Source organism: Narcine bancroftii, chromosome 1 (assembly GCF_036971445.1).
Source record: "Narcine bancroftii isolate sNarBan1 chromosome 1, sNarBan1.hap1, whole genome shotgun sequence".
NCBI classification, from domain to species: Eukaryota; Metazoa; Chordata; class Chondrichthyes; order Torpediniformes; family Narcinidae; genus Narcine; species Narcine bancroftii.
Genome location: NC_091469.1, coordinates 268,387,579 through 268,409,615, shown reverse-complemented (window position 1 = coordinate 268,409,615; position 22,037 = coordinate 268,387,579). Strand labels below are relative to the sequence as shown.

Genomic DNA, 22,037 nt, shown 5'->3' with positions numbered 1-22,037 from the left:
GGGACAGGACGCTGGCCTCTGCTGCTGTGTCCATGGGGAAACGCCGTCCGGACTGGGATCCCAAACATACAGGGGGCTATCTTGTTAGCTGAAGTTGGCCTCTGCCAGGAGCAGTAGGACATCCTTGGGCAGTTGCTCCAGGAATGCCGGCTCAAACATGATGCAGGGCTCGTGTTTGCCCAGGAGGGCCAACATCTCATTCATGAGAGCCGACGGGGGCCTGTCCCTCAGCCTGTCCAGGTGAAGCAGGCATGCCCCCCCACCCCCCACCAACTCGCCGTGTCCTGGTCCAAGGCACTCACCACATGGAAGTACAGGGCGGACTCTGCTGTGATCTGCCGGATCTGGAACTGTGCCTCAGCCCTAATGAAACCTCACGCATGGCTGATCCGTCCAGAAGGTTGGCAGCTTCAGAGTGACTACGTGGACTGCTGCTGGCTTGTCATCGTTGCAGCTGTATGCAACTCGAAAGAAAGACACGCGAGTACAGTCAGGTTAAGCTCTGTGTCTTATTGGGGGCTCAGGCTTGACTTTTCCCTTTTTACTGACGCAACGACCCGCATCACAAAAGTAGGTTTCCCGTGCGCAGCCCCTGTGGGGCGCTGTTAGCCAGAATCAGACACACAAAGGCTTTAATCCACAAAGACTTCCACAGAGCCAGGCTGGCTGTAGCAACTCTGAGTGAGGCCTTGGGAGGCCGGCGCAGGCTTAAATCCCAGAGGGTGATCGACATCCGACCGGGTGGGGCTTGATCCATTCAGGCCGACTGATTGACAGGTGTTGACCTGTCCCCTTACACTCCTGCAGGTACAGAGGTTGCCCCCTGCAGTAGGCCAGTGGTGTACCACCCACCACAGGTACCCTCTTGCATAACAATCCCTTCTGCCCCGCGCGCTATCCCTGTCTGTTGGCTGTGCAACGGGACCCATGCCATTTTGGGGTTACTAGCCCTTAAGCTGCCCTTACCACCTGTCTGCCGGTTCACTTGCTAGGGCCATCTGCTGTGTGGTCTGCTGGCTTTTACGTGCACTCACCGCCTGGAGCACTGGCTTGAGTGCTGCTGCAGTGGACCGCCACAGGTTATTATTTTTACAAAGGCAAGGACCTATCCAGTCATGAGAAGGTGTTAAGTGAGCAACATAAAGAAAATTGAAGCAAAATTGTATTTTAAATATTCTACTTTATGATCAAATGTATCTTCTTATAAACCAATTTGCAGAAATTCAGAGAACCAAAATCTTTCATCAACAAAAATCAAACTGCAAGGAAAACAATATAATATTCAATAAAACCATGACATTTTAAAATGAACTATTCACTTCAGGCTAGGACAATGAATTTAATTAGTATTTTTGTAGAATACTTGCACACAAGGTTGTGGTAGAGTTCTCTTTGGAAAGATTGAACAGGGTTTTAAAAAAAACAATGAAACACTGCACTTAAAATAAACAAAGATGCAACACAAAGCATTCCCCACAAATTGCTTCATTTAATTTAAATGGTTTATGTTCATTCCTTTGAAAGATGAGGCACCGGGATAATTAATACATATAGCTTTAAACATTCTAGATCAGGTGCAACATGAAGCAAAAAATAAAAAGCCACCCACCTACCCCCACCCCTGAACATGTGCAAAATAAGTATTCAAAACACCAGGAATTTTATATTTCTAACATCTGTGAGTGAGGGAAGAAACAGTGTCATAAAGTGTAAAGGGAAAGACATCTTTGGGGTGTGGATCCCATTGGAACCAGAGACTAACACTGAGAAAAATCATTCAATACGAATGTTCTGAACTCTGAATTCAAACTTCCTTTCTGTAAAATTTGAGGAATCTTCTGGTAACAATAGGATTTAAAAATTCTCACCTGCAATGATCTTAGCTTTTAGGTGTTTTAGTAATTATTTCTAACCATGCAAAATGGTTTGATCACTAATAGCATTAGTAATTTTGAAATAGAAAAATATTTTTCTTGGCTACTGTATAGCAACAATGCCAAGGAAAATGAGCTTCCAGGCTTTTGCTACTATCTGATTCGTGTGTCAAGGGAAGCTTCACTCTCATTTTTCCCAGTAGTAGAGTGGCAGGACTCCATTTAATATTACCTCCGATTAGCACAGCTAAAATCAGCATATCGAAAAGAGGAATTATGTGCAAATCCATGCTCTCAGACAATGGTAAAGTGCACTGGTAATTCAATACACAACATCCCTGCGCAATAAGTTCATTAAGACAATCATCTGACAATGCAAACATTGTCTGCTTCATAATTTGGAGAATGCTGCAAATATTAAAATATTTTTTTAAATTTTCTGATCTTTAATGCTTCAGCATTAGCTAGTCAAAAGTATACATACAATAAAATGCAAGAAGCACATGGTGCTTAATGCTTGTATACTTGTGTCTTCACACAACAGCAGAAGAGTATTTAGGAAAGCAAACAGTTCAAGTTCGGAATTGTCATCAACTCCTACAAATACCATTGAATCAGTGATCATTGTATGGGTTTTTAAATTAAAATAAAACACCTGTAACTTCCAAAAAGTGGATGATTCTTCATTCAAAATTTCTGAATACATTTTAAAAGTATAAACTACAAATGTAGATTTTAAAAAAAAATCACATTCAGCTTTGAGAAAACATGCAAATCAGTTGACTATAATGATAATTTTCTGTTAGCAATGAACAATGATGTCCGCTAACAGATCTGAAAGGCCCAGAATTTGAAATGTCTTCAGATTCATACAGTATGTATAGGCACTCCGACATTGATAGATCTAAATTGAGCATTTAGTATAATCAAAACCTTTTTGAGTGACAATAAACCATTATTTTAAAATATCAGTGTCTTTAAAAAATTAAAGTGATGGATGCCACTGACTCAGCAACTGTCATTCAGTGATTTATATCAATCTATTCAAATGTTAGGGTTAGATCAAGTGATTTAGATATCATTCATGGTTACAGTATGAATTCACGTCCAATCTGGGAAAACCAATGTAAACAGTCTCAGAATACCTTTTGAAGATCTCAATAGCCTGACAGGGTGCTGGTGATGCCTGTACTGATGGACCGGAGCAATAGAGTGGAGGTCAAAAGGAAATGTTGAAATATTTAGTTACTGAAACATAATTTTAAGAATTACTTCTGATAATCCACCAAAACCTATCAACAAAAAAAAATTGTTAGTCCTTAAAGCACTGGGGAAAACTACATACACTCAACACTCTTGTTATTTTTGACCAAAGTAATTCCCCCAACAAAATGTTATGTTCCATATACAAAGATTCCACCATTTTTGTTCTTGACCTTTATAACAGCAAATGTGATAAGTAATACATCAGCTTTGGCCTGTGTAGATAATACTATCGGAGATCCTCAGAGAAAAGTATTGTCACTAGAGACAGGCAACTGCCACGACACAGTAGAAAGAAAAGGACAGGGCAAATGAATGCTCTCCAAAATCTATAATCAAATATATACAAGATGTCTGCATCCCCCAAAACACGGTTCCAAATTTCTCATCTTGTACTCTATAATGAAATGTCACAACAATAATCAATTTTATGCCCCCCCAAAATACTCTCGTACTCCCAACAAATTACATGTACAGGCAGTCCCCAGGATACAAATGAGATCTGATCTTAAGTCTGTCTTTAATTTGAATTTGTAGGTCAGTTTGAACAGGTGCATCACCAGCGCTTGCATTGGATTTACACTTTCAAGGCATGGTTACAAGGGCAAATAAGAGAAAAAATTCAGCCAAATAAAGTTAAACCCTCAACACAGTGTTAGCGGCAACGCGATCCGACTTAAAATGGCAGACGACGTTCTCCTTCCTTGAGCCAGCGAAACGCTGAAGCCGTGCGTAGTCCGTAAGTACGAGTTGCCTGTAAGTTGGACATTCTTAATCTGGGGACTTACTGAATAGCAAAATGAAATAATCTTAGTTGTTCACAACTAACTGGAGACAAATTATAGTTTTAATTTTCAAGTCGTTGGCAGATCACTTGTCAGGGGGTTTATGTGAAATTCCATTCACACTGCCGAAATGTTGACAGAAGTAATCCATCTTTCACTGAAAAATATCTGCATAAGAGTTCTCAGGAACCACCTTGAACAAAGTGCTCGTAAAATAGTGGTTTCCACAAAGCATGAAATAAACATAGTTAAAACAGTGGCAAAAAAATATTGGATTGGATGAGTGATCACTTGGACCCCAAAAGATACCAAGGAACATCTGAATTAGCACAAGTACTGCAGGCAAGAAGGTTACTGATGAGGCTGATCCTGTCCCACCGCAGCTGGCTGGTGTTTGTCTTGTGATTGGTCATGGCCTGGAGGAGCAGCTTGTTCCACACCTACAAGAACAAATATTTTACACAACTGAGACTGATAGGAAACCAACATTTCAGGAAGACGTGATGTTTACATTTATGGATCTTGAAGCTTACCTCAGCTTGTGGGGATAACAGCAAACAATGTTCCATTTTTAGGGTGGCACAGCATAGCAGTTAGTGCAAGGTCTTTTCAGCCCCAGGGTTCGAATCCTACTCTGTCTGTAAGGGGTTTGTATGTTCTCCCTGTGTCTGTGTGGGTTTTCCCCGGGGCTCTGGTTTCCTCCCACCATTTGAAATATTCCAGAGGTGTAGGTTAATTGGCTTGTAAAATGGACAGCATGGACTTGTGGGCTGAAATGGCCTGTTACCATGCTGTATGTCTAAATTAAAATTTAAAATTTACATTCTGCCATATCAATTTATTCATTAAAGATAAAATCCTGAAAAAATCATTTAAAATTCTTCATATTTTCACTTATATATGATCTAACTCAAGCAGTTATCCTATAAATCTTGATTAGCAGTAATAACTGCTTATCTGGACCTATCCGATTATTTTATCATTTCAAATTGAATTTGATTGCAACTCACATTCTAAACATGTTTTTATTTACAATCTATCTAGATTACAACTCTTAAAATCCTGATTTCATTCCCCAAGCAATGCCAATATCTCCTTCTGGATCAAGAGTGCTCAAGACTCCAAGTGGGGTCTGACCAGGATTTGTGTAAATAAAGGAAAAATGATTTATCTTAATTTCCACTCTCATAATGGTCAATTTCCATTTGCTTCTTGAATGCTAATGCACCAACTTTGAACAATGAGCCCATCTATGTATCAAATCTTCATCTCTTTCCTCCTCTACAAATCTTGACATATTATTAAGGTGATGTTTCTCCAACTTCCATGCCAAAATTATTTATGTTTGGAAATAAGCAAATGTTTTTTTTTAAATGATGTGTCACGATGGCCGGTAATTGTGGAAACTACTCAATAATAATTATGAAAACAAATTGAGCAGTTATTATGAATAGTACTGGTCAACAATTATCTGAATTATTTGTCACAAACCAGGATGAAACCGAAGTTCCCCATTTGGTCCTTCTTGAGGATGAGGTGGTTGCGCTTGCCTCTTCTGTTCCAGTTGCTGTACAGCCTTTTGAATTAAATATTAAAAAGGGAAACATAAAAATAGAATACAAAAAAACTACAATCTTCCTGTACATTGAGGTAAAAGGGAGTGCAAACATTTCTAACAACCCCGTCCATCAGTTTTAACTCATGATCAACAGCTCCAGTTTTCAAAAAAAAAAATGTACAAATTTGGCTTAGAAACATTTCTCCACTTTTGACATCTAGCATTGGAGACTCGACATCTAGCATTGGAGACTCCCAGATCCAGGGAAAGAGGGAACAGAGTTCAATGCTTGCTCCAAGTAGCATGCTATGGAGTTCAGTGGAGTTCTCTCTACTCTTTCCCATTGTAACTGTTATATTTGTGAAACTAAATATTCTTTCAAGCTGTGGTTCAGAAGTTATGAATGGACATTCAAAACGTGGGGCAAACTACTACGTACTGGCAATGATATAACATTGATATTCCATGGTGCAACACCAGTGATTTACAAATCATACTTTTATCTTCGTAGAGATCTTGGCTTGAAATGAACACAAGGCCAAAAATAAAGCAACATTCCTGTAGTCCTCTAGTCACCCTGTGCTCACTAGAAGTGGAGAAGCAGTTTTTGGGATGGTTTTGAAAACCTGCAGTTCATGCATGGGGAGCACATGGGAGCTCTGGGTAAATAAATGATTAATGGAACAGACCAACTCATATGGAAAAGTCAGTGGCTCCTGGCCCTCATCAGTCTCCTTTGAACAAAGATAGAAGGTGGAAACAGAAAGGATGTAGTAGCAATTAAAGAGAGTGTAGAAGAGAATCACCAGAATGTTGCCTGGAATGGAGGGCAGAAGTCAATAAGGGGGAGACGAGATAGGATGGGTTTATTCTCTCTGAAATGTTGAAATACAACTTCACCAACTGCATGGTGAGAAATAATTAAATGCTTTTAAGGAAAAGCTTGGAGAAAATTTTACAGAGATGGGTTTTCTGAAAGGGCAGGGACAAACAGAAATTTAAGTCCTCTCGAGATGAAATACAAATCTTAATCTAATTTCTAAAAGGATAAATACATTTCTTGAAATCAGAATTAGCTTGAACATTTTTGGTTCAATTTATCATCAGCTCTAAGCACATCTTCACTTTCAATGCTAACTAAACAACACCACCATGACTCTGCAAGTATTTCCTGAAATAAGCTTGTCTGCCTTTCATACAATACTCCTTGCACTGAAATAGATACACTTTAGAAAATTTCTACCACGTGCAGCCCATTGACTTCTAACGGTGCATGCAATTTTCACATCATCTTTTCCCCCCTCCACTCCTCTCTCTGCTCTGGCACTCTGGTTCCCATCCCCTTGCAAATCTAGTTTAAAACCCAACGAAGCAACACAAGCAAACCTTCCTGCAAGGACATTAGTCCCCCTCCAGTTCAGATGCAAGCCGTCCTGTCAGAACAGGTCCCACCTTCTCTCCAAGAGAGCCCAATGATCCAGAAATCTAAAACCCTCCCTCCTGTACCGGCATTGGCATATATTAAGCTGCATTATCCTTCCATTTTTAACCTCACTACCACATGGCACAGGTAACAATTCTGAGATCACAATCCTGGAGATCCTGTCCTTCAACCTACCACCTAACTCCCTGAATTCTCCTTGCAGGATCCCCTCCCTTTTCCTACCCAAGTTATGTGTCCCTATATGGACCATGACATTTGGCTGCTCATCCTCCCTCCTGAGAATGCCGTGAACTCAATCTAAGATATCTGGCACAGAACCTTTTATCTACCCACCTAACTGTGGAATCCCCTATCACTACACCTTGTCTCTTCTCCTCCCTTCCCTTCTTAGCCACAGGACCAGACTCCATGGCAGATATCTGATCACCATGGCTTATTCCTGGTAAGTTGTTCCCCCCAACCATATCCAAAATGGTATGATTGTTATTGAGAAGAACAGCCACAGGGGTGCCCTGGACTGCGTTCCTGTTCCCTTTCCTGCTCCTGTCACCCATCAACCCTCCTCCTGCCTCCTAGGTGTGATAATGTCTCTGTAACTCCTGTCTATCATCCCCTCAGCTCCCAAATGATCTGCAGTTCATCCAACTCCAGCTCCAATTCCTTAACTTGGGTTGTCAGGAGCTGCAGCTTCTCACAAATAAAGTCATCAGGGATACTACTGGCTTCCCTAATGACCCACATTCTGCAAGAGGAGCATTCCCCTGCCTTAGCTGCCATTCCCGTGTTTATGACTTGAGGAACAAAATATGATATATAAAACCTGCCCTTATCTGTGTCTACCTGCTGAATCCTTTTTATTCCTTGAAAAGGGTGGCCCTTTCTTACTTCAACTCTTACCATCCTTTGCCTCTTACCTGTTCTCGCTGAAGCCTATTGAGCCAAAGCCTGACCGCTCTGACAATGATCACTCCCTCGAAACTCTGAAATTACTGTCTTATGGCATATTAGATCGAACTCAACTTAACAAATCAAATACAGCTTGGAGATGACTGAGCCTGCCAATTTCATTTTCAGAATAGTCTTTTAGTGGGGTCCTGTCATAGCTGCAAATGTGGCGATCAGCTTGTACCTGGTGGAATTCTAATTTCTGAGCTTCAAGCTGATCTTGTTGAATCTGCAAATCTTCCCGCTGCTTTAGTAGATCATCTGATTTCATCCTCAGCTCATTCTCCTGCTTAGATAGTCGCCTCTCAAACTCTTGTAGCTCATCTTCTGAATAAAGCTCCTGTTCATCTAGTGTCTGTTGTGTAAAAACCACAAGAAAAGCATTAGGAACAAATTAGCAATTATCCTTAACCTATCAGTATTTCCCAATTATGGGAGACAAACATCTAAGCATTACTAATTATTCCTTAAATTCAGAAAAAGATCATTCTTGGCACATTTAAAATAAAAAAGTAGCATGGATTAATAGACAGCAGTAAACACTTGTTCCATCTTCAGTTTTAAAAGGTTAGATGAGTGAACTGTGTACCTCCTGCCTGTCCTTCACACATCTCCAGCAACAAAAAAAAAATTAAAACCGGAATAAAATATTTGAGTTTTGGAAGAAAAGTGAAAATGAGCTGAGCAACTTCTCTAGTCCACACTTCCAACAATGAAAATATACTGTTATAATGTCATGGTCCATCATGATTCAGATGCATTTCATGGATTGCAGCCATAATTATCTTGCTAATGGGTATATTTAAAAAAAAACAGGATTTTTTTTGGCAATTTCTTTTACCTCCCAAGGGTCTGATTCTCCAAATTCCTTCTTTTCTGATGCCCTTAAAAATTCTTCAGCTGATATCAACCTGTCCTGGTTTGTATCAATCTGAAATAGAATTAGGTTTAAGAGCAATATGAACACATTTAATCCAACAGCTGACACTTGTGTAATATTTTCAATATTAAAAAAACTATTTAGAGAATGTGTTTAAGCACAGAAAAAGAAATAAACCCATCTTCTTGGAGAGAAGGAGAGAAAGGAATAGTGAATTTGTTTTAGATCAGTGGTTCTCAAATATTTTGGGCTGCCGCCCCCATGGCCTCCAGGTCACATCCCAAGCACCCCCTCCCCCCCCCCATACAATGGCGCTTGGGGGAGGGGGTGGGGGAAATTTGTGGCGGCTCTGAGAAGGGGGGGGGGGGGGGAGGTTGGTGGCGATGGCCCTGAGAGTACAACGTGGCAGCCACCGAGATCAGCTCTCGCAAGAACACTTTGTCGCCGCTTATTTCGCTCACTACCGCCGCCCCGAGTCTGGCCAGAAAATTATTGCACTGGCTTCTTCATTAAACGTTGCAGCAAACTGAATAATAACAAGACGGAAGGTTCAGAACGCCCCCTTTTCCCTCATCGCCCCCTTGGACCTTTCCACCGCCCACAGGGGGGCAGCAGCGCCCACCTTGGGAATAATTATTTTAGATATTGAATTTAACAAAATACATTTACAGACAGATGAAGAATAGCAAGGCAAAGCCCGCTAAAGTGGAACTAAGATACCCAACGACACTCTTAAAAATTGTGCATGAGAGACACAAAAAAAATAGTAGGGGAACAGAAGCATTCAAGAGACGACAAGATGGATTAGTCTGAGTCAAGATGTTCAATTATTTGGAGGAACAGGAACTGGCATCCAGTGCATTTAAGACCAGGCAGAGTTACAGTCAAACAATGCCAAACCTGATTTCAACATATACCAAAACACAACTCATTTTAGGATGTAATAATGCTGCAAGAGCACTGGAAAAAAAAGATTTCTAGGCCTGACAAAGGGAGGGAAAGGAATTCAAGGGACGATGGTAGCCAGGTTGGCGAAGAACCAGACAGCATTCAAGAGCTTGTAGTAGAAACTTTCATGACAGGACATCACAACTGAGAACTCAAATTTGGGTCAAACAATGATTGATAAAGGTAGTCATGTGAAAATTATGTCTGTGCTGGGAATTAAAACAATACTTTCTCGGTTCCTTATGCCCATTTGGAAGCATTTTTAACTATTTCATGAATACATGTATAATCACAGATGAGCACATTAGAGAATGCTTATTCTTCTTTACGACAATTCAAGCTTGTATCCCTTAGATAGAGGGTAAAGATTCAGAGTCACTTCAGATGTAACATAGAGCTAAATAAATGAGTACAAAAAGACGGAACAATTATAAAATGTCTCCAATATATTATTTAACAATTAAAATCAATTTAAAAAAAACAATTAAAATCATTTAGTTTCAAATGACATAATCAAAATTCAAATTTATAACAAGGGTAACAAACTCAATTTACAAATTTCATAATCTTAAAACCAATGAATAAAATTTAATTTCAACAAGCTTCACAATAATATGACTAATAATTTTCATTTAAGCAAATACTCAAAGTGACGAGAGAACATTATTGATATGCTTAACATATGATCCTGTACCTCAGTCATAACATGTTCTCTCATCCTTAATCGTTCTTCCTCCATCTCCACCATATCATCTTCTGCATTGTTTGGATCATAAATCTTCTCCAGCTGTATTTAAGAACAAAAACACAGCTTACAATGGACACTTTAATTCTGTCCCTCATTTCCCCTGAAGAAGCAACATTTTAGCAACTTTAGAGAAAGCCCCTGGAGAAATTAAAGTTTTAGTGTTCAGTCTTAAAAAAAAATTAAAAAGAACTTCCCCAATTGCCAAATGTTTTGAATTTGGCCAACTCAACGAAGAACTTCAAAGTAGGTAAACCCATCGAATCATTGCAACAGGAGTGGCAAGGTGAAAAAGTTGACCATATTTTGCCCTCGATTTTTAGTCATTAAAAAAGAGAACACTCAATATTCACAAAACTAAACAAACTAAACCCATTTGCTGTGGTTGCATTAAATCTGCTGATATCTGTAAGCAAACAATGGGTTGGCAAAGAGGCAAATCAGATCATTTTCAAAAACTTTTATGGACTAAAGACTGGTGTGTTATCATTGGGAGTATGGCTTTGGTGGACATTGAGAAATGTCACTCCTTGAAGCTCATAGACCAGTTTACGCGGCTGCTCTAGTAAATAGTGACTCCAGGATGTTTAAAATTAATTACACAATAATGATAATGTCACAGAAATCCAAGAGTAAGTGCTTAAACACTCTCTTATTCAAGGTGATTAAGTGCACACGGCCTGATCTTCAAGGATACAAATAAAAATTGACAATCTTGATAGATGCAAAAAGAAATTCTTCAGCTATGCCAATGAATGTAACTGATTGCTGATTTACATGAAATGTAGGACAAAAGACTTCATAATTTCTTAGAACCCATTATTCACAAATCATTAAGAAGAACCTCTGGACGATGCTCAACCTGAAGCACTTTTGGATATTACTGTCACATGCATTCAGCTGCAGTAAGTTTTTGTATCAACTGCGCAAAACCTCATCTGTGGCTGATTTTCTTAAATTGCAACATAATGTGAAACAACCTGGAGAGTTGTGAAGGTAGAAAAAAAGGATGCGATAAAGGAACAAGGAAATTGATCATTTCTGCAGTGGTCAATTAAGAACTTTTCATCCTCTGTTATAAAACAAATGACAAGCCAATCAGATTTATTCATATCAATGACGAGATGAGAAATACAGTACAGGGAAGCCACCTCAAGTCAGACAAATAGTTCATGCAAATCATTTTTCTCAGAAGTGTAAATCCAGTTTTTGTGAATGCATTCAGTTCCAAATTAATTTTTTTTTTTATGCATGAAAAAAAAACTGCAGCAGAATTCTACGTAAGGGTGCAGAATATGAGTGAATACCTCTTTTGTAAACAATGCTTCCATCTCTTGCTCATCCAAGAATCCATCACCATTGGTATCTGAAAGGAAAATAAACATTATTTAACGAAAATACCCCATTACTATGCAAGCAGACTGGGAAAATTATTGACCCTATTCTTCCCTTAAAATTAATGGATGACATTATACATTAATTCCAATATTAAAATATTTTCTGCATTACATTTTTAAAAGGTGATGCCAATGAATGTAAGATTTTAACCGTGTAAATCAATCCATCAGCCTAAAACAGTTTCAAAAACTGTTATTGCAATATTATAGCTCACAAGCATTGATTCTAGAATTAAGCGATACAGTGGAATCCCATTAGAATGTAATAGTTTGGGTCCAAAAACAAAAATCACATTGTGAAAAAAGTGGGATCGGATGAAATCAGGGTTCACGAAAAAAATCAAGAATACATGTATCATATTTGCATTTGTAATCATCTTTTTATTTCTTACAATCAAGCAATCAAGTGTTCATTGCTTGAACGCAGCGGCGGGCGAAATCCAAACTGCTTCTGAGCTGGAGGATTTTTATGTGGTCCACTTCCTGGGTCTCTAGCCTACGTAGGCTAGCCTCGTGGTGCTCAATGGGGGTGGGGGGCCCCTCATTATCATCCTCCTGTTGTTCAAGAATCACAGATGATCTCAAAGTCTGTCAGATCCTCATATGTGGGGCAATCATAATCGTCAGAGTACCACTGGTGTAAATCCACTTTGCTAATTTCAAACAGCCTCTCCACCTCTTCATCTGTGAAGCCATAGAATTCTTGCTCATCATCTTCATCTTCCTTGGTGGATTGTCATGATGAAAAGGTTGGACCCAGACCTTTCTCCCAGCATTTTTCCCCCCCACACACAAGAAGCTGACTGCTGCCCAGCCCTTCCCACTTCAGTGGCCACTTCCTTGACGTTCATGCTTTTCAGATAGCTTTCCAGCATTGATGATTCAGCTACAAATCTACGAATTAATTCATGCCTGTAATTCTGCTTGAACATGGAGATGATCCCCTGATCTAGGGGCTGATCCAGCTTTCTAGGTTGACAGCTGGCAGGTGGACGGGTCAGTTGTCAAGCATAAGAAGAGTTTTTGAGATCTAGCTTTTGTTTGTACAAAAGAGCACAGGCAGCAGGGACAAAAGTTTTATAAAACCAATCCTCAAAGATGACACTGGTCATCCAAGCATTGCTGCTATGCATGTACTCAAACAGTAACGACTTCACAATGGGGCAAGCAAAATTCGTCAATCATGAAAGGTTTTAACTTGTGTACCAGTCTTGTTAACAACATCAAGCAATCTTTGGGTTGTTCGAACCCTTCACGTCGATGGCGTCATCTTTGCTAGACACCGTGCAGTCTGGGATAATCTTGTAGCAGAGACCGGTTTTGTCACAGTTGTACACTTGTTTTTCAACATAGCCACCTTCTTCTAATAGCATAGCAAATTTCTCCAGGCACTAACACTTGAGAAATCCCGTGATGGCGTTTAAACTGGTCTAGCCATCCATTTGCTAGCATTGAACTGTGATGTTTCTTCATTGATCAGCTGGTCAAACATCTTGGCTTGAGCTTTGAGAATAGGCCCAGAAATTGGAAGGCCTTCTGAGTATGCTTGAACAAATCACTAGTATAGGGAGTCATTGAGGCTGACATCATTAGCTGTATTCACGCATTTGGCCTTTAGTCCCGCCTTTTCCTTGACTGAGATTTCCAGCCATGAAATGTTGATTCAGGTGTGCTGAGGTCTTGTGCAACTTGGGTTTGACTTTTATTCTTGATCACATCAAGTGTGTGAAGCTCATCTTTCACAGAAATAGATTTTCATTTTCTAACAGTGTGCTCCATTTTGAAAAAAAAAATTCAATTCCCGAAAGAGCCAAAAAAAGGTCTGTTGGCTCATTACGTTATATCTGGATTTGCATTAAATTGGGGTTCCACTGTATCATTGCAAGTCACAACTTGGAAATAAACCAATTAAACAATGTAATTGTTCATTCGGGTTGGGATCTGAGCATTTATTGCTATCTCTAATTGCCCTTGAGAGGATGGCGATGAGCTGCCATTTTGAACTGCTGTAAAATTTCTGGTGAATGGACTCCCTCAGTACAGTTGGACAGAGCTCCAGGATTTTGACCCAGTGAGAAAATATTTCCAAGACAAGGTGGAGCCCAGCTTGGAAATAAATATCCACCTGGTGATGTTCTCATGCAGTTGAAGCCCTTACCTGCCTTGATGGTGATGGATGAATATTGAAAAACTGGCACAGGAACAGAGGTGAGCAAAGGCTGTACATTTTGTAGATGAGAAACACAGCAGTTACTGTAGGTCATGGGTCCCCAAACTTTTTAGGCCGTCAACCCCTTTCAAGGACTATGTACTCCCTCAATGATCCCTAGGCACAGAATCCCAGCACTGGCCAGAGGTGGGTGGGGGGGGGGGGGGGGTGGCGGGGGGCAGGACCACTGGGAAGGGTGGCCAGATATTTGTTTTTAGGCTGGACAGTCTGGGATTTGAGCCCTCTGTCCAGCGCCACCTCAAGCTAGATGTTATTTTACCCTCTACTTGAGGGTGTATGCCCTACACACCCAAATGAAGGACAAATTAAGGGGCAGAAAGGGCCACTTACCTGTTAAATGCAGCATCTTGGGTGTTTCATCTTAGACCACACATGGTTGAAGGAAAAGGTTCTTTACTTTAAAGTTATTGTAAACAGCACTATGAGGCAGGCCATGAGGCTGAAAACCTCCATTGTAGATAATGCATACTGTGTGTCAACCCCCTGCTGGCAGCCAAGTTTAGTCAAACAGTAACTATAATCAAGGCCTTGCTAGTGGCCATGCAAACATGATCACTATCATTACACTGGGGTTCACAGGCCATACGCAGCTGGCTGGCCCATGCAAGATGAGGGGATGATGATGGCACAGCTCTGAGTGCTGGCTGGGGAAACATGATGGTGATGCTCGAATGTTCATGGTAGGCAAGCCTCTCCCCCTCACACTCAAAGCTGGACTGGGGGATGGGAGGTGGTGTGGAGGTGCTATTTTAAATCGACCCCCCCACCCCGTGTTTCCAACCCCCTTGCATTTATCAACCCCCTGGAGATTCCCAACAACCCGGGGGGTGGGGGGGGGGGCAATATCGACCACTTTGGAGACCCCTACTGTAGGTGGAGAGAATCTATCTTTAGGGTGATAATGTGTCTTTCATCGTCCTGGATGGAAAAAGTTTCCTTACTTGGATAAAGACTTCTGTCATGCTCCTAATCTGCAGTGGTAAGTTTGGGGTTCAAGGTTTAAATCGCTAATCATGGGATTCTCTCCTTGGAGATCATGCTACACAGGTGCTAAGAATTGACCATCAGTGCTTGCCACAAATCAACCCATGCCTGAACATTACCTTGGTCTTGCTGCACGCAGACATGGCAGCTTCATGTGCAGAGGAGCTGCGAAGGATATTGAAGACTGTGAGATCACCAGTAACTTTACGATGAAGCAATTGAAGCTGGTTGAATTTAGGCCATTGCCTAATGAATTCCAGTGGCTATGTTATGCAACACGGATGATTAACCAGCAACAATAATCACCGTCTTCTTATCTGCATGAAATCACTCCAACCATAGGAAAATTTTCTGTTTGATACCGATTAAAATTAGGTTTTCAGGGTTTATTGATGCAACACTCAGCAAATGCTGCCTTGACATTATATAAAGCCAGTCTTGCCTCATCTGCAAAATTCAACTTTTTCCCATGTTTGTATGCAAAATGTAACAAGGTGTTGCAGTGAAATCTACTAAATATAGAAGCATCTCTTGATAGTTTTGTCAACAATTACCTTCCATCACTTTGCTGATGATTGAGATGAGGCAAATTAGATAGTCATGAGGCAGATTTGAATTGTACAGGGCACAGCTGGGGTAGTTTGGTTCACGAGGCAGCTCGTTTTGGAGCACAAATCTTCAATATCGCAGCCTGCATGTTTTCTGGGTCCCCTAGCTTTTGCTATTTCCAGTGTTCAGCCATTGCTCAAATTGGCTGAAGGTTGGCTTCAGTGGTTATGGAAATCTCAGGGAGAATTCAGTACTTCAGATTGAACACAGACGTGAATAATTCTGCCTTGGAACACCATTTTCATGGTGATCAATACTCATATTGCCAGTATAAACCATATCCCACACAAAAAAAAAACCGTTTAGTGCTCTCACTGTTATCTGGCTCTGATCATTTAAATCGAGAAATTATTATCCAATCTTACCATGTAGCTTGAAGAACGTCTTTGCATCGAAGTCATCAGGATCAAGTCCATCAGTTTCCTCCCAGACTTCTTTCAATTGATCCTTGCTTCCCTGATAAAAACATTTAAAATTTGGTTCTAATGCTGAAGCACCTTGCATCAAATAAAAACCACATCCATTGTCGCAAACACCTACCAGATTCTATTCAAACTTGGATATATTTACACATGGCACACAAAATGCTTTGTCAGCAGCCACATGGTTGAAAGCAGAGGATAGAGTAAATCACCGACATGTCACAGGTGAAAGGAAAAACACAAAAATCTTCTGTTTTTCAAATAAAAAAATGCTCACCTTACCATGTCATTAGATCTCATGCTGGTTCAAAATATGACAAGTGAAACCAGGCAAAAATGCACATGGCACAAAGCATAAGGAATCAAGTTGAAGGGAAATGAGGTCGTCCAGGTACCATGGTTAGATGAAGCAAAAAAACCAGACCTTAGAAGTCCATAGATTGCTGAGAAACCAAACATCAAGTTTGTAAAGATGGAAAAAGCGAGGTCTTAAGATGAATGAATTAAAAAAGTAAGACCATGGGAGACAAATGGGAACGGAAGCAATTGAAAAAGGAGCATTGTGGTAACTCAGCAATGCAAAATTAACATTGCAAATTTAGGAATTAACAGAGTACAACTACTATTTGAAATGTCAACAACTTTGAAATTATCAACAAGTGGGCAGCAGCAAAATTGGAGGAAATTAAGCTTCATACTTTGTTCATTAGATAACAAAGTTTATGAAAACCCAGGGGAACTAACACAAGGCACAATCTAAAAGATGCATCTCAATAAGAACAGAAATCAAGCGCAGAATTTACGCGGGGGGGGGGGTAAACAACAAGAAATGTATTTCAAAATCAATAGTTGGAATAAGTAGAACAAGGCAGCTATAATTTTTTTTAAAGCAACAAGAACATTTTAAGAATGAGGAAAACTGCTAGTAACATTGAGGTAGCTCAGCTGTTCAGGAATGCTGTGGCTTCATTTAAAGCAAAAATAAACCTGAGGGCAATATCAATATTAAAAAATAAATAATTGTAATCAAGAATACAAATTTTTTTCTTAAAAGAAACTAAACTTTGTAGAATGTCATGCATTGGAAAAGATAGTATGTGGAAATTGTGAAGTCATGTTTTGAGTTGGCAGAGAAAAAGAAAAAAACATCAACAATAACTGATTGCACTTTTATATGAAAAATAAAATAAACCACACTAACAAGGATACTGCAAACCAGAAACCAGTGCAATGGAGATGGAGGAAAAATATATACATATAAATTATTCAAATGATTTAAACATGGTAGAACCATATAGAAAAGGTCAATCGCTTTGAAATGAATACACCTATTATGCTTCAACATTAGATTCTTCAGCAAGACTCCAGTAATTAATTCCCCAACACTTACAAGCTGAGGAAACCACAAATTCAAAGACATTCACATGTATTCCAAACTCAAAAAAATACATTAATTGGACATTATTAAGGCACTTTGTTTAAGTGTGTATTGGGGGGGGCGGGGGGGGGGAGCACTAATTAAATTCTCCGCTGTCTACACTTGATCTTCTTTGGATCTGCAAAGATAAATCTTCTTAATGATTGCCTCAAGGAATCAGGAAAAGTACCACATGCAGTTGTAATGCTGATCTTATAGGATGTCAAAAATCACTTGCCCCGACAATGGGATTTGAAACTTTAAATGGTTTTCACAATTACAAGATCCAAATTAGCACAAGCAAAGTCAAAGATCCCAGAGGAGATATGTATCTGCTTTCTTTTTACTTTAGTTATGTTGCTCTTACTGGATGATTAATCTTTGGATGATCCATATGCTTCTTTCTCATTTCTTCAAATCGTTTCTCCTCCTCTTTCCTCTTCTCTTCATCCAGTATTTTCAAATACTCCCTCCTTTCATGTTCCTTCAACATCTCATATTGTTTAAATTCTTCATGTCGCTCTTTGTCATAATTTTCTAGATCCTTGGTGGCCTGCATGCAGTGAAGACAAATAAATATATCATGCATGAAATGAGATTACCACAAAATTCCTCCCAAGGTTGACAGTGAAAACCATGCCTTCCAAACCAAATGTAGAATAGTTTTGCATTAATAAAAGTGTTTTAACAATGACCACTTTTCATTACAATCTTTGTAGTCGCCACTTACAGTTTTAATTAGTAACTCCAGATCCTCAGGCTCGAAGCTGTGAGGGTTTTGATGGTCAAGGTGCTCGAATTGTTTCAGCAGAGCATGATGGTCTATTCCTGCATCTGGGAGATAAAACATTTACTTGATCGGCAGAAATGAAGTGATTTAAATTTAAAAAGTACATTTTGTACTTTGGCAACATCTAAAACATCTTTTTAAAAAAAGTAATGCCCATTTAAAATACAGTATAAGTATACCCCACTTTACAAAACAAGAGCGTTCCTATGGAACCTTTCATAAGCTGAAATGGCATTAACCAAAAAACTGATGGCCATTGTTTTCTATGCAAAAAAATTTTTTGATCATTCCTTGACCCAGAAAATAACCTACCAAATAACAGACAAAACCTAAAATAACACTAACCTTGTTAAAAGCAGGAATAATATGATAAATAAACAGCCTACAAAGTAGAAATTATGTATGTGCAGTGTAGTTTGGCTGAGTCTTTGGAGGTTGGGGTGGTGGGAGGTATGGGAGACTGGGATGTAGGAGAGAAAGTAAGAGCTGCTTGGGATGCATGTGCAACCTCTATAATGGCTCGTGGCTTTTGCCACATTTTTTTGTAAAAGTGAAAATCTTTTACCTTTTGCGAACACAGGGTTTCTTTTGTTATGAGTTCAGTGAACCCCATATACCAACAGCAACAGAAATACATCAAGGGAATGGTTCCTTAAACAAAATTAGTTTAAGTCTCTGAGTATAGAACACAAGATCAACACTCAACTTATCAACATTGTTATTTACACAATCCCTTCCCCCCCCCCCACCTAATCTAAGACCAAGTGTGCATAATGTGTTTTCAAGAAGCTCCTTTTTATTGGTCATTCTTCCACTGTCCATGTTTCCAAGGCAACAGTTTCCAGTAATTTCAATCCTGTGCACCGAATCAAACGCTCATTACATTCAAGCAAACTTCAGTGCTTTACTTCGAATTACCAGGCAGGAAATTTGTGGAGGGTTATAGAGAGATGGTTGTTGCTTGTTGGACACCCCAAACAGGAGTGACTTCCAGAAAAAACTTGTCTTCTTTCCAGGTTCTTCCCACAGAATTGGGAAAGGTTTGTTGGAGTAGGTCACATACAAACACTTTAAAACAGATCTTATTTAAAATACTGGAGTTCTGCCCCAATGGTTGACATATCAGCTCCACAGCTTTTGCAAGAGCTTTTAAATAGTGCTCAAGAGACTTCACTAATGGATTGCTGTTTACAAAAGGCAACAGATGAAAGAGCATGTTGGAGCCACTGTGTCTGGAAGAGAGCTTGCAGTTCTGAGAGGGTCATGTGGTTTTGCAAGTAGAGAGAGAGAGAGAGAAGGATCATTTGTACAGTGTTACAGCCAGCAGAAGTAACTGGGACTGGAACAGGACAAGCTGGCAAGCCCATTTGGTAGATGGCCTGGTCAAAGCTCTTGTGGTTCATGCAAAAGGAGAGGACAGGATGTCTAATGTTTCACTTGGAATAAGTGAAACAAAAAGAAACTCTGTGGTTACCTGAAAGAACGAGGTTATCATCTGGAGAACCCTGACGGGGCAAGTTTCGTCAGCAGACACTGAGGTGACTGATGGAAGTATATTAGTTGTGGATGTCCTGGATCAACAAATCTCTCTCTGAAAGCCAATGAGAACCTTCCTGAGCGGTAACCATTTACCTTTCAAGCACCAAATCCTGGTGAACTTCATAAATGTTAAATTCTGTGCACAGTATAAGAATTGTCTGCAACTAGTGAACTTGTTGGAATGAGAAGTGAGATTGGACTGTGAACTAAAGAACTTTTCTGAACTTACACACATGTGCGCTTAGAATTAGAAGGGGGGGATTAAGTTAGGTTAAGTAAATTAATAGAGATTAGTTAAAGTTTGATTCTATTTTCATGTTTAAAGATAATTAAAAGCAACTTTTGCTTAAGTAACCATTTGTCTTGGTGAATATCTATTGCTGCTGGGTTCTGGGGTCCTCTGGGCTCGTAACAGTATGCTCAGGCTACCATATTAGAACTCTGCCCAGTATTGAAAAAGGCATCTTTTCAGCAGACTCCTCTTCTGTCCAATCTTTTCTCACACTGCCTCCTGCTAACTGCTTCTCTCTCATTCTCTGCCCCTCCCCTCCTGATGTTCCAGGGACTGTGATTTTTTTTGGTTTCAAGTTTGCAAATGTTGCAATTTCCAGGCTTTACAAAAAAAACACATGGCCCCAACTCTCTGCAAATGTTTCAGTTTCTGGGGTGTGCTTGCAAATGTTGCTAAAGCCCAGAACCTTCTGTTTGCACCTGCCCTTGGAACTTTGCAAGGCATTGTTCTATCTATTAAAATGCATGCAATCTAACAGCTAACCCAATTCTAATCCATTTTATAAGCATATATTTAATTAACCCATTGCGTCACAATTTATAAAAGTGAATCTATGTAAGGTGAGTATTTGTAAAGTGGGGTAGACCTGTATATATAAATTAAGATGTTAGTCCACCTGGTTCGTGTGCAACAGTCTGTTAAGCAAACACCAGGAGGCATTGCTGCTCTGAAATTATCCAATTTTAGAAGTTCTGTTCAAATCCTTTCACACTGCCAAATAAAGTGGGTTGAACTGGGAAATTTAGCAGGTCCATAGTGGGTAATCTGGCAGGGTGAAAGGACCAAACCAGACAGGGCAGGTAAAAATCAACCAGGGTCGGACTCTTGGTTTGGGGGGGATTGTGTCAGAGCCTGGCCAAGCTAATTCGGATTTGACTTGGTAGACTGCAGTGTGAACGGGCAACTGCCACCACCCCCCCCCCATTTAGGTTTGAGATATCCCCATGAACCAGATAATTCATGGTCCAGTGTGAACAGCTACCAGGTACTGCCGGGTCATTTACTCGCCTTTTTGGAGGGTTGGCAGTGTGAAAGGTTACTCTTTGGTGAAAAAGTGAGACATGAGAACTATAGATGTCTGACCAGACATGCTGAGTCCTCTGACATCTTCTAAATTTGTTCCAGACTTACAGTCTCTGCAGTATTTTACTTCAAGTAAAGAAATGTATTTGGTTTGTGACTACAAAGAAAAATCATTCTTTGAACAAGCATTATCCAATTTAAAGCAGCTGCATACTTGGGTACTTGAGCAGTGTAATTGAGTACCCCAAGCAAAAATGCATCCGATATACAAGCTCACATTATGATCAGAGGGACATGACCTGATCTACATTCCACTTCAAGAAAAATCAGCTTTCAGTCAGAAAATGGTTCAGCAATATTAAACATCTAATTTCTAGGAATATATACATTTGTGGCAATGGCACACTGCCAACTGAAGGATTGCACAACCAGACAGGTTGAGATCAGTGAGCAAAACTGATTTATTGCAGGCTGCCTGGCTGGTCTTGTACTCCCAGCCCAGACCTGGCTGAGAACCGCACTGGGGGGCCCCGACATCACCGGGGTGTCACATGGGTCCCCAAGTGCGGGCTTCTGAGCCCGGTCCCGAGGTCGGGAGGAAACCTCCAACAGCGCCATTTTGTCTGGCTGCCCCACCACATGCGTGACAAGCAGGGCTGGTTTGCCTGCCTAATGGTGTACCACCACACACCCCCCTCCAGAACCGGCGCCAATGTTCTTTCTTGCCGGGCGGCCTCGCTTCTTGGGTTGGACCACAACTACTGGTTCGGTGGGGTCGAGGTGGGCTGGCTTTAACCTGTTCACCATAAACAGTTCCCTCTTACCACTGATGTCCAGTGTGAAAGTGGATCCTGAAGGCTGGACGACTTTGTACGGCCCTTCATATGGTCTT

The 22,037-nt window shown here is 40.3% G+C and overlaps 1 protein-coding gene across 6 annotated transcripts in view; it reads right to left on the bottom strand.

The window, feature by feature from the left end:
• Positions 1-1,160: 1,160 nt before the first annotated feature.
• Positions 1,161-22,037, bottom strand: part of nucb2a (nucleobindin 2a) — a 48,357-nt gene continuing 27,480 nt past the window's right edge. For 5 of the 6 annotated variants that reach the window (XM_069898249.1, XM_069898255.1, XM_069898265.1 and 2 more), the window contains 9 exons: positions 18,232-18,335; positions 17,869-18,054; positions 16,028-16,118; positions 11,750-11,808; positions 10,392-10,484; positions 8,711-8,800; positions 8,054-8,224; positions 5,414-5,498; positions 1,161-4,362 (listed from right to left, as the gene is read on the bottom strand). In XM_069898249.1, coding sequence (XP_069754350.1) covers positions 4,274-4,362; positions 5,414-5,498; positions 8,054-8,224; positions 8,711-8,800; positions 10,392-10,484; positions 11,750-11,808; positions 16,028-16,118; positions 17,869-18,054; positions 18,232-18,335 — 968 coding nt within the window. In that variant the 3' untranslated portion in view covers positions 1,161-4,273. Of the gene's footprint in view, positions 4,363-5,405; positions 5,499-8,053; positions 8,225-8,710; positions 8,801-10,391; positions 10,485-11,749; positions 11,809-16,027; positions 16,119-17,868; positions 18,055-18,231; positions 18,336-22,037 lie in introns of those variants that run through there. The other variant, XM_069898276.1, reaches the window with a different exon arrangement.